This window comes from Carassius gibelio, chromosome A6, assembly GCF_023724105.1.
Source record: "Carassius gibelio isolate Cgi1373 ecotype wild population from Czech Republic chromosome A6, carGib1.2-hapl.c, whole genome shotgun sequence".
NCBI lineage: Eukaryota > Metazoa > Chordata > Actinopteri > Cypriniformes > Cyprinidae > Carassius > Carassius gibelio.
In genome coordinates this window covers 27,246,752-27,262,078 of record NC_068376.1, presented here as the reverse complement: position 1 = coordinate 27,262,078, position 15,327 = coordinate 27,246,752, and the positions used below count along the sequence as shown (strand labels likewise).

General features: G+C 36.9%; 1 protein-coding gene across 1 annotated transcript; it reads left to right on the top strand.

Moving 5' to 3' along the window:
• Positions 1–1,010: 1,010 nt before the first annotated feature.
• On the top strand, positions 1,011–15,224 carry LOC128015928 (serine/threonine-protein phosphatase 4 regulatory subunit 1-like). The gene is made up of 20 exons (XM_052600180.1): positions 1,011–1,256; positions 1,999–2,043; positions 2,550–2,679; positions 3,165–3,271; positions 3,357–3,499; positions 5,133–5,279; positions 5,543–5,650; positions 6,224–6,289; positions 6,510–6,668; positions 6,895–7,007; positions 7,627–8,108; positions 8,195–8,412; positions 9,097–9,180; positions 9,379–9,564; positions 9,915–10,076; positions 10,243–10,343; positions 10,450–10,570; positions 11,750–11,884; positions 12,154–12,295; positions 12,836–15,224. Exons 1-20 carry the CDS (start codon positions 1,250–1,252, stop codon positions 12,979–12,981), a joined length of 2,802 nt encoding a protein of 933 aa, XP_052456140.1. The 5' UTR covers positions 1,011–1,249; the 3' UTR covers positions 12,982–15,224.
• Positions 15,225–15,327: the final 103 nt, after the last annotated feature.

Genomic DNA, 15,327 nt, shown 5'->3' with positions numbered 1-15,327 from the left:
AGAAAACACAATGGACCAACACCAGAAGATGACATGGCATCACAAACCATCACTGACTGTGGAAACTTTACACTGGACCTCAAGCAACGTGCATTGTGTGCCTCTCCTCTCTTTCTCCAGACTCTGGGAACCTGACTTCCAAAGAAAATGCAAAATTTACTTTCATCAGAGAACATAACTTTGGACCACTCACAGCAGTCCAGTCCTTTCTGAAGCAAAAAGCTTCTTACGCTGTCTGTTGTTCAAGAGTGGCTTGACACAAGGAAGGCGACAGCTAAAACCCATGTCTTGCATATGTTTGTGCGTAGTGGTTCTTGAAGCACTGACTCCAGCTGCAGTCCACTCTTTGTGAATCCCCCCCACATTTTCGAATGGGTTTTGCTTCACAATCCTCTCCAGTTTGCGGTCATCCCTATTATTTGTACACTTTTTTTTTTTTTTTACCACATCTTTTCTTTCCCTTTACGCTCTATTAATGTGCTTGGACACCTAGCTCTGCAGGCCCTTTTGTGTCTTGTCCTCCTTGTCCAAGGTGTCAATGGTTGTCTTTTGGACAACTGTCAATTCAGCAGTCTTACCCATGATTGTGTAGCCTACAGAACTAGACTGAGAGACCATTTAAAGGCTTTGCAGGTGTTTTTAGTTAATTAGCTGATTAAAGTGTGGCACCAGGTGTCTTCTATATTGAACCTTTTCACAATATTCTAATTTTCTGATATACTGAATTTGGGATTTTCCTTAGTTGTCATAAACATCAAAATTAAAAGAAATAAACATTTGAAATAAATCCGTCTGTGTGTAATGAATTAATATAATATACAAGTTTCACTTTTTGAATGGAATTAGTGAAATAAACTTTTCGATGATATTCTAATTATATGACCAGCACCTGTATAGTGGCTCGAGAAACGTCCGGATCTCAGTCCGATTCGTGAAAGAATAATTCAGTCCAGTTTTGTAAAACGGTTCAACTGAATCACTGAAACGATTCGACTCTTTATGAACAATTCATTCACGAGTCGGACGTCGAAGACTAGTCACGTGATCGACATTGTCTTATTTTTTTTCTCATCGAGCGTTCGGCTGAGCGATGCGATTATTTGCGATATTTTCACGCTTAAAAGTGTTTTGTTTCGATGAGTTTATGTTTGTTTTTTAAAGTATTTGATATTCATGTACATGCCGGGATTGAAATAAAGAGCAGGAAATCTTTTGAGGAAGTGGAGTGACAGCCCCGCTGTAAATCAAGATGGCAGGTAACGTGCTTTAGTACATTTATTTAAAGCTTTATGAGGCGGTTTAAAGAGAATCGGCTCAGTTATCATTGTTGACTTTAATAACGCGTAATACCTTTCACATTTTTCTGATGTGTTTTAGAAGAAAGGTCACGAGCCTGGTGAAATGTTAAGTGGATTAAGACTAGTTGCGAATTGTTGTGAAGCTAGCGATATTACAAAAGTACCGTGATAAAGAACTACTTCGGTCCAACAGGACAATTCATGTTGTATTAAATATTTTATTATGGAAATTATATAGTACATTTAAGTATATAATGAAGCTAACATTGCTGAGCTGACAGGAGCTTGACTGTCAGTCTGTTAGCAAGTCTGACACGTTTGGTAAACTGGTCACCTTTTAAAATGCATTTCTAATGTGTCATAACTTTAGAACTGTTTGAATGTTATTACACACTACAATATAAAAGGTGTTTGGCAGACATATTTCCCTAGTAAGCGGGTTATTTGATGTAGTCTAGCAAACCTGAGTTGACAGTTTAGTCAGATAAAAGCTAACTCTATGATACATGCCAAGGGTGTGTGTCAAAACCTAGTGAGCTGTCTACCTAAGCAGCACTTAACAATGAAAATACCCAAAATGCCGACTAGTAAAGTAGCTTTCTAGTATGTTAATAGTCACAGCAGCATGTCTTGTAATTGTTAGCTTATATCCTTTCAACTTGTCCTTTTCTGATCTTAAGTTTATGGTTTGTTTCCCCAGGTCTGTCTTTGTATTATGAAGATGGTCAAGATGATTTGGACGACTGTGAGTAAACAGAAGTCTTGAGCAACTTTACAAATCAATGTCTCTGTATCATTGTGACTGGGTGAATCTTATAAAACCTTCAAATAGCATATATAGGGTTAAGTTTCACTCTAAAATAAATAATAATAATAATGTATAGATAGCTTAATTCTCAAGATATTGTCACAACAATAATATCTCAGTGGAGCTCAAATATGCAAGTATTGTTTATTTTTTGTTAAATTTAATATGGACCTGACCATGCTTTTAAAAATTTTCCCCATTTTATACGATATAGTTCTGTGTACTAGCAGAAGCATTTTGCATGTAATGGAATCCTTTTAGCGGTTCATGCTGTAAAGTCAATAATTTCTCATGAAACAAATTCCCTCTACTCTGTGTCACTTGGAATAAGATTCCTAGTTTGAATTTAAAAGAGCTCACATTTGATACCATCAGGCTGTACTAACAAACTCAACACAGATTTATACTCCGTCATTAACTGTCCATATGAATCTGTCTTGCAGTTGGATTCGATGACTATGGTTCAGAATGTGATGGGATTCGGATAACAGCATTCCTGGATGCAGGCCAGGATAACCTCACGCCTCTGGGCCGACTGGAGAAATATGCTTTCAGTGAAAACGTCTTCAACAGGTGAGATGTAAAGTGTGTGGTCTGCAGTATAAAACCAGGAACTTTGAGACATGTAATGTGAGATGGATTCAAGATGGGGTTTTTTTTCTGACATGCAATGCTCAGTGTTTTCTCAGGATTGGTATAAGATTTTATATGTCTATCTTGTTACTGGCACTTGAATATTAGTGAGATTTGATACAGAAAATATGAGGATAACTTTGTTTTATGGCAAAGTGGTGTAACATAATTTTAAAAGTTTAAGGGCTAAAAGTTAAAGTGAACCTGATATAACATTGGACCAGAAATACTTTGTGAGGAGCCAAACTTGTCATCATAGAAGAACTTGGCTTAGACTAAACGTTTCTTGGGTGACTTCTAATATTTTGGCCTGGAACGATTATAAACATTTCTCTGGAAAAATTGTGTAGTCCCTTAAAAAAAGAAAGTTTTGTGCTTATATAATCTGAAAAATCTCTTATTGTTCTTGATGTGTTTGTTTTCAGGCAAATTGTGGCTCGTGGATTGCTGGATGTGCTCCGGGAGTTCAGTGATAATGAAAATGACTTCATCATTGTCATGGAAACGGTGGCAAGGATGTCTGAGGATGGAGGTTTGTATAAATTTTACCTGTATTTGACTTGTTTAGAACTTGATTGAACTGTCTGTAATATTGTTAATGCAATGTGATGTTACAGAACCAACAGTGCGAGCAGAGCTGATGGAACAGGTACCAAACATTGCCATGTTCCTCCATGAAAATCGGCCCAATTTCCCAGAAGCCTTCTCGCGGTATCTGGTACCCATTGTGGTCCGGTATCTCACAGACCCTAATAACCAGGTGAGTTTTGCTTTAAAGGGGTCATGTGGCATTGCTAAAAAGAACTTTATGTTGTGTATATGGTGTAATGCAATGTGTTAATGTGGTTTAAGGTAAAAAACAAAACAAAAAAACAACAACATTATTTTCCACATAATGTGCATTATTGTTACTCCCCTATGCCCCGCCTTTCTGAAACTTGTCAAGTTTAACAAAGCTCTTCATTCTGAAAAGCGTGGTATACGCTGATTAGCCAGCTATCCAACTGCGTTGTGATTGGCCGAATGCCTCAAGCCTGTGACGGAAATGTTATGTCCCTTAACATACTGTGATGCCTTGTCCTTGCACGAACAGACAAAACCAATAAAACCCATTACAAACGTGGCATCTGTTGCATCCAATGTGGACGTAATTACTGATTAATGACGTCTACTGTCTTCATGCGCTGTGTTGTTATCGTGCCGCATAAACATAAAAACCATGTCTGTATTTTTGGTCGGAGAAACAACAAACAACAATTTCTTTTTTGGAAGATCAGAGAAAGAAGTTTCGCTTTCATAACAAAACACAGCATCTTCACAACACTGCGGTGGCAACAATGCTACAGCTAGAACCAAAGTTCCGCCTTCTTTCTTTGCGTGAACATTTGGGTGGTTTTATGCAAATCTTCCCACACAGTGATGTAGACGTGGGGGCTTTAAACGAGGCATTTTAGGAGGGTGTGGACAAGTCTTAACTTTGATAAAGAATATCTCTTTGGATCTGAGACTTTAGTCTTTGCAACTTTACAGACCTTCTTCATCCACCAAGAGCTTGTAAGACTCCAAAGAGAAAGGAAAAATTGAAATCGCATCATATGACCCCTTTAAAAAGTTGCCTGTCCTTTGAATCGTTCTTCTTGATAGGACTAATGTTGACAAATATCATTGTTTTTGAATAGAGATGGGTCAAAGATGGTCAGCTAGTCAGCCATAACCAACTAGTAAGCTCTAGTAAATAAAACAATTAATATTCACATTTTATAATATATAATAAAATTAATATTCACATTTTATAATATATAATAAAATTATTATATAATAATTATATAATTTTACATTTATAATTTTTGTAATATTAAATCTTTGTATTATTTCAAATATATTTACATTTAAATATGAATTATTTAAATGTATTTATGAATTATAAAGAGAAAGAGAAAAAGAGAACTGCTAAGGAGAAAATCTTAAAAACTTGCCAGACAAGGTTTTGGTTGCTTACTGCATGCTGTGCTTTGACACTTACTTTCAGTTGCATCTCTAAAATCATCCCTTTTGATTGCCATCTAAAAGGATATTTTGTAATAAATTCACAGTAAATTTCACAAGATCGCTTGAGAAATGGTTCTGTTCCTATTCATAATATGTAGGCTTTTTTCAGTGAAGACTTTTCTGCTGCATTTGGTTTGTCACTTTCATGTTTGGTGTTCATATATCCTTAAGATATGCATCTGATCAGCTTTAGGTGTTGCTCCTTGTTCCTAAAGACCTATTATACATACATACATACATACAAACAAATGTCTCTTCATTCATTCAAAGATCTATTATTCTTTTTTCCTTAACACCAATCGTTTAATCATTCAGAGTCCATTTTGCCTGTGCTACTCCCACAGGTGCGAAAGACGAGCCAGGCCGCTTTACTGGTGTTAGTTGAACAGGGTCTGATGAGTAAGGCAGATATGGAGGGAAAAGTCTGCCCTGTGCTTCTGGAGCTCACTGAACCCAACAGTGACGATGACTACAAGATTGAAGCAGTTGCGGTGAGTCTTTGTGTTAAAGTGAATGCACTGATGATTGATTGAAGTGGAAAATACTCATGGTAAAAATATGTAAACCATGAGCTTTCATTGGACTGATATAAGATAACTTGTTATATTTCCTGTCGTAACTTCATTCCATTTATGATGGAATGCATATCTGTTTACTGTTTGCATGATAGTGTGTAAATAGTTTTGTGGGGTTGGGTTGAACTTTAATGTGATGATCTTTGGGTTGATGGTGAATAATGAATGTTTTGTTGCAGATCATGTGTAAGTTGGTGACCATGTTGACTAAAGACACGGTGGAACACCTTTTATTGCTGCGCTTCTGTGAACTCTGCAGTGACGTCAGACTTTTCCAAGTCCGCAAGGTAACGATTTCACCAAAGCTACATGTATTTGATCAAAAATACAGTAAAAGCAGTAATACTGCTGTGATTGCAAAGCGGAATATTTTAGCAGTCTTCAGTGTCACATGATTTTTCCAATATGCTGATCTTACGGAAATCGTTTGAACTTGCTTACCCAAACTTTTGAACAGTAGTGTATTTCCCTTTGTACAAAAGTGTGGATAAATGAGTAAATGCATTATCATTATTATTTCAGAATCTTGAGACAATAAAGAAACAATCCAATGAACACATGGACAGAAATGGCTTCCAAAATCGAGAAATCTTGACACATTGAAGTTGTGTTCTGATACATGCACATGTTTGTGACTGTTTTGACATTCAAAAATTGCAGTAATAAAGCTCAGACGTACTCTGTGTTGAAGAGTTGTTGTGAAGAATGTTAATTTACTTTTGCAACTTGTGCTCGGTTGGCAAGAAGCAATGTTGCTTGCGTTGCAACAGGCTTCTGTTTACAACATAACAGAGGACTCAATTTGACCTCATTGCAAATATCTAAACCTTCTATCACACGTTTTTTTTCCTCACCATCAGGTTTGTGCTGCAAACTTTGGCGAGTTCTGTTCTATTGCTGGCCATGAAGCCACAGAGAAACTTCTGGTGAGACCTTCTGTGTTCCTCTTATGCTTGCATTTATAACAAAACTGCAGTCACAGTGTGTCAGAATTAATGCATCTAATTAAATCTGAGTGCAAGAACGCTCCAAAAAAAAGCCTTGTAGTCTAAAAAGCCTTTAAGTCTGTATGTGTCTTTGTGCAGAATTTGGTTTACACGACACACACATGTGTTAACCAGCATTCTGTCTTTGCTCTCACCTTAGATGCCAAAGTTTTTCGACATGTGCTCAGACAGTCTGTGGGGTATTCGGAAAGCCTGTGCCGAGTGCTTCATGGTTGTTTCAAACTGCACGTCTCCGGAGGTGCGGCGTACTAAATTGTCCCCCTTGTTCATCAACTTCATTAGTGATCAGTCACGTTGGGTAAGAGCAGAGAAACACGCACACTAACACCGACTCGGCATGTCATTTCTGTCCTTACTGAAAGTGTATGTGGTTATATGATGTTTAGTAAGCAGATGTGGAGTAGGATTTTGGATCTGTGAGATTTCTGATTTTGTTTTTCCACCTGTTTTAGGGATTTCCTTAAAAAAAAAATTAAAGGGGAGGGAACATCTGCTTATGTTCTTCTTTAATTTTTCTTTTTCAGGTACGCCAGGCTGCGTTCCAGTCTCTTGGTCGTTTCATCTCCACGTTTGCCAACCCTTCAATCACAGGATTGCATTTCTGTGAGGATGGAACCCTCCGCGAGATACCGAAGAGGTAAATGAACATGGTTTCTGTTACTGTTTGTGATCGGCTGGTTGTTGTAGTCCGTTATCAGTTTTTCCTGGGAGCCTTGTATAAATAGGTTTTTTTAAAATAAATAAATGCATGATTTTATTTAGCAAGGGTGCAGTAAATTGATAAAAAATAAAATTATAATGAATTATAATAATATATAGTTTTTTTTATTAATGCTGTTGTTTTGGACATTCTAATCTAAAGAGAATGCTGAAAATTTAATAAATAAGCAGCACGTCATGTTTCAAAATATGGTTTCAATATTTATAATAAGAAGAAATGTTTCTTCAACAGAAAATCTGCATATTACAATGATCCTGACACTGAAGACTGGAGTAATAATGATGCTAAAAATCCAACTTTACATCCCTGGAATGAATTGCATTTTAAAATAAATTGAAATAAACGTTTTAATAATATTTTCGTCACAAAATGTAGCCTTCTTTCAAAAACATAAAATAATCTTGGAGAGCACAAATGTTTTGAACAGTAGTATAGTTCTTAGTTACTACTTTATATTGAAAACATTTATATTGAAACTCTTACATACAACAAAATGAATGAATAAATTCTAAATGGACATCTTCTGTCTTTGTAGCCACGGACACAAAGTGACCACGAGCAACTCCAGTAACAACCGCAATTCCTCCATCGATGGTTCTCCAGACAGTCTGATTCAGCCCCGTTCAGAGCAGCTACAGGCCACTTCAGATCTGACGGGTCCACCATTACATCCTCCAGAAGCCAATTCCTCTACCCAGCCCAACGAAGGCGGCACCAGCCTGGACCAGCCTAAACACTCAGCCCCTTTGTCCCACCAGCAGAAGGACGACTGCACAATTTTCAGCACCTTCAACTTCTGGAGACCCCCACTACCTGACATTACCCAAGAGCTGCAGCTACTACAAGAAGGGGAAAGAGATGAGGGGATAGAGACACAAGATGAGACCATGAGGGACACGGAAGGTGAGTGGAAGGAAGATGTGCCAAGTTTAAATGCACAAGGCCCAGCCACCAGCTCCCAGATACAAAAGGTTTTGGACTGTCTTCAGCCCCACCTGGATGATCCCGATGTGCAAGGTGATTGCAAAAGGAGTGCATGTTATTTTGCCCTTTTCCATATAAGCACATAGTTATACATTTTTCTGTGTGCTTTCCACTCGCAGCACAAGTGAAGGTGTTGTCCGCTGCGCTGAAGGCTGCCCAACTAGAGAGTCAGAGAGAAGATGCGGATGAGTCCGTGTCAGAGAGTAACAGTTCCACCGGCTCCCCGACATCTGATGAGCTCAGTGCCATGAGTGAACTCTCACTGACAGACGCACAGATCTCAGACTCCCCCTCCAGTTCACCAGTGCTGGTAGATGACTCTGAACACAGCAGTGAGGTGAGAGGACCACTGAGTAGTTACTTAGAGGCAAAAAAAAAAAAAAAATTTAAAAGAAAATGATTTAGCATTTAAAAGAAATGATCTTACTTTTTTTATGTTAAATTTAATTAAGGTTATAATACTTTAAAGGTTTACAGTTATTTATATTATTATTGTTGTTATTCTTATTATTAATTACTGTCAGTACATGTAATTAAACTGATTAAAATATTTTCTTTTCATAGCCCTACTAATAACATTTTATAATAATATTGTACATATTTTATCACATTTTAAATAATAAAAAAGTAATAATAATTCAAATGTAAATTATGTATTAGATTTTTTTTATGTTATGATTAAAGATTTTATTTCATTGTTCTTAATATAATATATAATATCATATTTATTATTATTATTTATAATAGATATTTAATTAAATTAATTGCATAGCAATATTTGCTGAGAAAAGCCCATAGTGTATTATCTGTTATTGTGGAAAAATACCAATATTCCATGTAGTGTGTTAATTAATATGAGGTCATAACAACAATAATGTTGTTTTAATTGGTTTTTACACTGCTGCAATTGTTTGATATGTCATGGCAACTGCCCATCTCCATTTTGATGTAAATCTGTTTATGCCACAGTAACTCTACTGTAGAGATGTAATTTTACATGCATTTGTGTGTGTGCACCCAGGAGTCAGACCTAATAGAAAATGTGGAAGAGGACAAAGATTCAGACACAGCTAAAACATGCGACGAGGAGAAATCTAAAATACAGGTAATTTATGTAAAATACAAGAAACATATGAAACCATATACAAAAAAAGAATTCTTGCACATTTTAACAAATTAAAATCTAATAGCTTTCCATGACATAAGCGTGTCAAATGTATGAATAATCTCCTTTTTTACAAATGAACAGTCTAAGTCTGACAGATGAGACTAGTTCCCTAACAGTCATTCTTTGTTGTCTCAGAATGTAGTTCCACAGCAGTTGCTGGATCAGTATCTGTCCATGACAGACCCCGCTCGAGCTCAGACCGTAGACACTGAGATCGCTAAACACTGTGCATTCAGCTTGCCAGGCGTCGCCCTAACGCTGGGCAGACAGAACTGGCACTGCCTCAAAGACACTTATGAGACCCTTGCTACAGACGTACAGGTAAATCTTCCTCTTAATCTGTATTGCTGATGGTACACACACACACACACATATATATAATATGTAATCACTAGTCAACATTTGAAGTGGATCAAAAAAGTTAATCAAAGTTGTCCTAAAGTAAGAACACATTTTGGTTTTAGGACAACTTTGATTATAGGTTTTGATCCACTTCAAATGTTGACTAATATATATGTGTGTGTATTTTATTTATTTATTGTTGTTGTTATTATTATTAATTAATCCATACTATAATATTATAGATTAATGTTTCTAAATATAAAAAAAATGAGGAATAGGCACAGTAGCTTCAGTAGTTGTCAAATGAAATGCTATTGAATGTGTTGCAGTGGAAGGTGCGGCGGACGCTGGCGTTCTCCATCCATGAGTTGGCAGTGATTCTGGGGGATCAGCTGACTGCAGCTGACCTGGTGCCCATATTTAATTGCTTCCTCAAAGACCTTGATGAGGTGCGGATAGGAGTCCTCAAACACCTCTATGATTTCTTAAAGGTGAGAATAGGAAATTTCCTCAACTCAGAAGACAGAATATTTGAGCATTTTATACCGTGAGGTTTGAAAATGAATTGCTTATATTCATTGATATCCTAATTTGTTTAGTAGTTTTTATGTACTAGTCTTTATTAATATTTTGAATTTGGTGTGTCTTCTTTTGTAGCTTCTTAATGCCGATAAGCGTCGGGAGTATCTGTATCAGCTGCAGGAGTTCATGGTGACGGACAACAGCAGAAATTGGAGATTCCGATATGAGCTAGCTGAGTATGTGCTACTTTGTTACATGCTTCATCGACAAAGCGCCTTTTGTAGTTCTTGTTTTGTACAGTGTGATCTTACTCTTGTGGCATTTGTCTGTTTGTGTATTTAGGCAGCTCATCCTGATCATTGAGTTGTACAGCCACAACGATGTCTATGACTACCTCAGACAGATCGCACTCAACCTTTGTTCTGACAAAGTGTCTGAAGTGCGGTGGATGTCCTATAAACTGGTGAGTCACGTGCCCTTCAGCTTGTTGTCAAAAATAGCAGCAACATTCCAGTGCCTTTCATTAGCTGTATTGTTTAAATGGGTCATATGATGAAATTTCAAGTTTTCCTTTCTCTTTTGAGTGTAACAAGCTGTTTGTGAACAGATGAGTTCCTTAGAATCTTAAACCCAAAGAGATATTCTTTGTAAAAGTTAAGACTCATCCACGGCCTCCTAAAACGCCTCATTTAAACACGCCCCCACATGCCACGTCACTGTGTCGGAAGATTTGCATAACGCCGCCCAAATGTTCACACAAAGAAAGAAGACGTAACTTTCATCCTCGCTGTAGTATTGCTGCCGCCATGTCGTGTGTTTCATTGTGAAAGTTCGTTTGGCCTACCTAAAGAGGACACAACTAGAAATCAGTGGTTAATTTATATTTACATCACTGATGCCAAAACAGTTCAACCCAAATATTCAGAGTGTGCGAAGCATTTTACAGAGAACTGTTTCCTGAACCTGGGAGAGTAGCCTACAGTGCCGGTTGTGCTCAAAGGTTGTTTCTATAACGTGAGGCAGTTACAACTTTGCAAGGACAGTCTGGCGTTTCTGACTCACAGCCTATAAGTACATGTTTTATATTTAAAGAATTTGCCACTGATGATTAAAACACGAGTTTTGAGCGGTGTAGAGTAGCGCGTGTTGTTTGTTGTTTCTCCGACCACAAATGCAGACATGGTTTTATGTTTACGTGGCACGATACACAACACATGAAAAGACAGTATATGTCTATATAGTATATTATGGCCCCACTGGATGCAACAAATGCCTAGTTTGTAATGGGTTTTATTGTTTTTGTCACATGCTTGAGGTATTCTGCCAATCACAATGCACTGGATAGCTGGCCAATCAGTGTACACCTCGCTTTTCAGACCGATGAGCTTTGGAAAAATCTATGCCTTTCAGAAGGCTGGGCACAGAGGAGCAACAGTAATGTACATTATGTGGAAAATATGTTTTTTCAACCAAATACACAACATAATGTTCTTTTTAGCAAAGTCATTTGACCCCTTTAAGTTTGTGTTCTGCTTTTAGTATTGGACTGTTTTCAGCCTCGGCTTATAATACAGGTTTCCACCTGGTATTACCATCCACACTTGTATTTAGTGCTGAAGTTTTGTCTTGTGAATGTGTGTAGGTGGTGGAGATTCTGCAGAAATTATACACCTGTGAAGCTCGTGATCTGGGTCTGAATTTCATTAATGAACTCATCAAGAGATTCTGCCACTGTCCCAAATGGGTCGGACGTCAGGCATTTGCATTCATTTGCCAGGTAATATTTACATCGGCTTTTACAGTAGTCACATATTTAAATTATTTGATTAAGCACAGGTTTTTTTTTTTTTTTACTTTCATAATATTTTTTTTTAGATTTTTTTTAATATTTTTTGATATTTTTGCATTATGCAAAATTTTCAAAAGCCCACTTATCCGAGCAAGAGAACCAAAGTCCGACATTGAGGGATCTTAAATGATTTATCTATCATGATATATCTAACAATGTGTGAGAGTGATTAATTCATTTCTTGTGTTTCAACATAGGTGATTGTGGAGGAGGACCGTATGCCCATGGACCAGTTTGCACAGCACCTTCTACCCAGTCTGCTCAGCCTCTCATCAGATCCTGTACCCAACGTACGTGTGCTGGTGGCCAAGGCGTTACAGCAGAGCGTGTTTGAAAAACGTAAGACACACGTCATAAACAGAGGATGATGATGTTTTACTCATGCCTCCTTCATTAGGCCCTCCAAGGGCTTAAATTAAATAAATGCACAATATATTTATAAGTAATATCCTGTACAGAGTGCATAGTTATTTTTGTACAGTGAAATGCTTTCTAGAATGACAATATTCAAAGTGCAAGCTGTCAAGTAAAGACCATTGGATGTTTTGTGTGTGTGAGTTTTGTTTTTTATAGTTTAGATATTTCCTATTGTTTATTTAATTTGATTTAGTTTTGTTTTTCTTGTTGTTTCTTCTATTTATTTATTTATTTGTATTTTGTTTAGTTTCACATTGTTTATGTTTTACATTGTTTAACAATATTATGTTTATTTATTTTATACTTTATTTGAAGTTTATTAAAAAAATAATTCTAGTCTAGTGAACTTTAAACATAAACTGTCACTGTTATCAGCACGAAAAACTAAATGATTTCCTAAATATGTGTTTAGTGTAAGTGTCACTGCTGTTCTCATCACCAATGTCTGTGCTCTGATCTCAGCGTACTTCAAGGACCCAGGCGGTGCTTACTCTGATGAGCTGGAAGAGGCTCTGTCTGAGCTGAGGATGGACAAGGACAGGGACGTGCGGTTCTTCGCCACACTGGATCCCAACAGAAATGTCATGGACACGGCAGCGCTAATTTAATAGCATGTACTACCCGCACACATGAACAGGCACCAGCAGGAACAACACTAAATGGATTCACAGACAAGTGTTTACAAATAGGAACTACTGACCAAGACCTTCACACACACAATGTATCCCTGTCCTGTCCTAATAACGCTCCACATTTGACAGTGCATGCATATGTTATGCATTTATACACAAAACAGGCCTCATTTATTAAACGTTTCTACTGATATGTAGCTAAATCTAAAATTGGATCCTTAAATATACTTCAAATATATCTTCAAACACCGAACAACCATCTCACCTCTCTGAATGGTGCAAGATTTTATTTGCACCTTTGCGGCAGCAAAAAGTATTTGGAGACAAAAGCCGCATCTCAACACATTGAGATTGTTTCTTTGAGAAGCCGCATTGTGTTGTTTCTCCTCGTAAGACCTTTCAGATGCTACCAGCTGCCCCTCCAAAGCTAACTGTACATTTGTAAGACTTCTTTTTTCATTTTCTTGTGGATTTCTTTAAACACAAAGGACTAAGAAGACATGAGCAGACTGACAAAGTGAAGTGCTACTAACTCAGGGAGACCTGATATCCAGATTTTTTTTAAAGCTGCAATGCTGCAAAATAGTATCAAGCTGAGCCCAAGTGATGCTGCAGAACTGTTGCTACATTGACCAACCTCCTGTTTACCAGACCGTCAGGATCCACACAGATTGTTGTGAGGAACGGGGTTTAGAAACCGCAAATGAGCACATTTTTGCAGTTCAGGAGTCGAAACCTCTCTCTCTTTTTGCTCAATCCTTCTGTAGCTCACAATTTGCTATTGTCTTTCAATACTGACATTTTAATGTACATGTTTTGAGTGTGATCCAGTCATACATAAACTTAACCTCCTCATCTTCCCTGATTGTTGGAGAGCGGTTTTATTTATTTTTCTCACGTTTTATAATTAAAAGGGGCCAGTATTTTAGAGAGGTGTCAGAAGTTGCTTTCCAGGCAACCTTTACAGCCACTAGATGACATATAGACACCGAACAACCGAAAATGTCAGACTTGTCCGGTCTTAGAGATTACGTTAAAATATGAATAAAATCTCAATTGGTTAATTCTGAGTTAAGAGGGCACTGCTCGTTGTTTGTGGAAAGCACCGAAGCAAGCACACTGTTTAGTCGGATTTGCACTAGTTAATCAAAGCACACCATGATTCCTCTCATTCTAACAATTCCCAATTTTGCTTTAAAGTAAATAAGCTATTCTGTTCTTGAAGTTGATATAACGGACCATCGGTTTTTAAAAGCATGGTTGTGCTGCTCTTGGCATTGGTTAACTCACGTCTAGCTGCTGATCGGTTATCAGTATGCCTGTTTTTATGGTTTATATATGTAAATTAGGAGGACCGGACCCAAATCAGCACGTAAGGGCAAACTTTGCCAAGAGCACTTTACTATTCATTAAGGGTTCAGTGGAAATAAGATTGCAGGTCCTTGTTTTACACAGTATATATAATGATAAATAAATGTGATGAACCGGATTAATCATGATAATAAGTGGAATTTATATATATATATATATATATATATATATATATAAATAAGGCAACTTTCTTGACCAAACTCAAGTGGTGCTGGAATCTGGTGAATTTATTCTCTCAGATGTGAACATGGAATGTTTATGGATTGTGTATATGGAGTTGTTAAAAAAATAGGTTTAGTTTAGCTCTGAAATACAGCCTGTGATCAAACTGATATATGATTTTATTGATGATAACTGCAGGAGTCAAGGCCAGTCTTTTTATGTGGCAATATTTGGTTTGGAATTGTATAATGGGGAAGTTGTTTTTCTTGTGCTCCCATGTGTGTTTGTGTGTCTGCATGCATCTGTGTGTCCTTTCCGTTTCATTTTTAGTTAAATTTTTTTTTCTTCTCATTTGGACCATGTTGAAAGTACAAAGAGATTTTGTTGATTTATATTTTCCCCAATAAATTTGCCTGTGTGAGGCACCGACGTCACTGATATGTCAACTAAACCACTTCACCTGTCTGCATATGTTCTGTTTTCTTTTTAATGTTACAATATTAAGAAACAAGCATCTGATTTGATTCTTTTGCCCCATTTTATTCTTCCCAATGTATCATGTTCAAAGATTTTATATCCTAACTTTTGAGGTTACAACCTTTGTAATTTTCTGTGCATCTCTATTAAATACATTGTATGTATTGTTATTTTTAGTTTTCATTAATTAAAATAATATAAATTTGAAATCATTTCTCAGTTTTGACTTTTATTCTGAAAACAATTTAGCCAGAAATTACCAAACCAAGTGATTCTTGAGCACCTGAAATATGTTTGTAAGAACATGTTTGT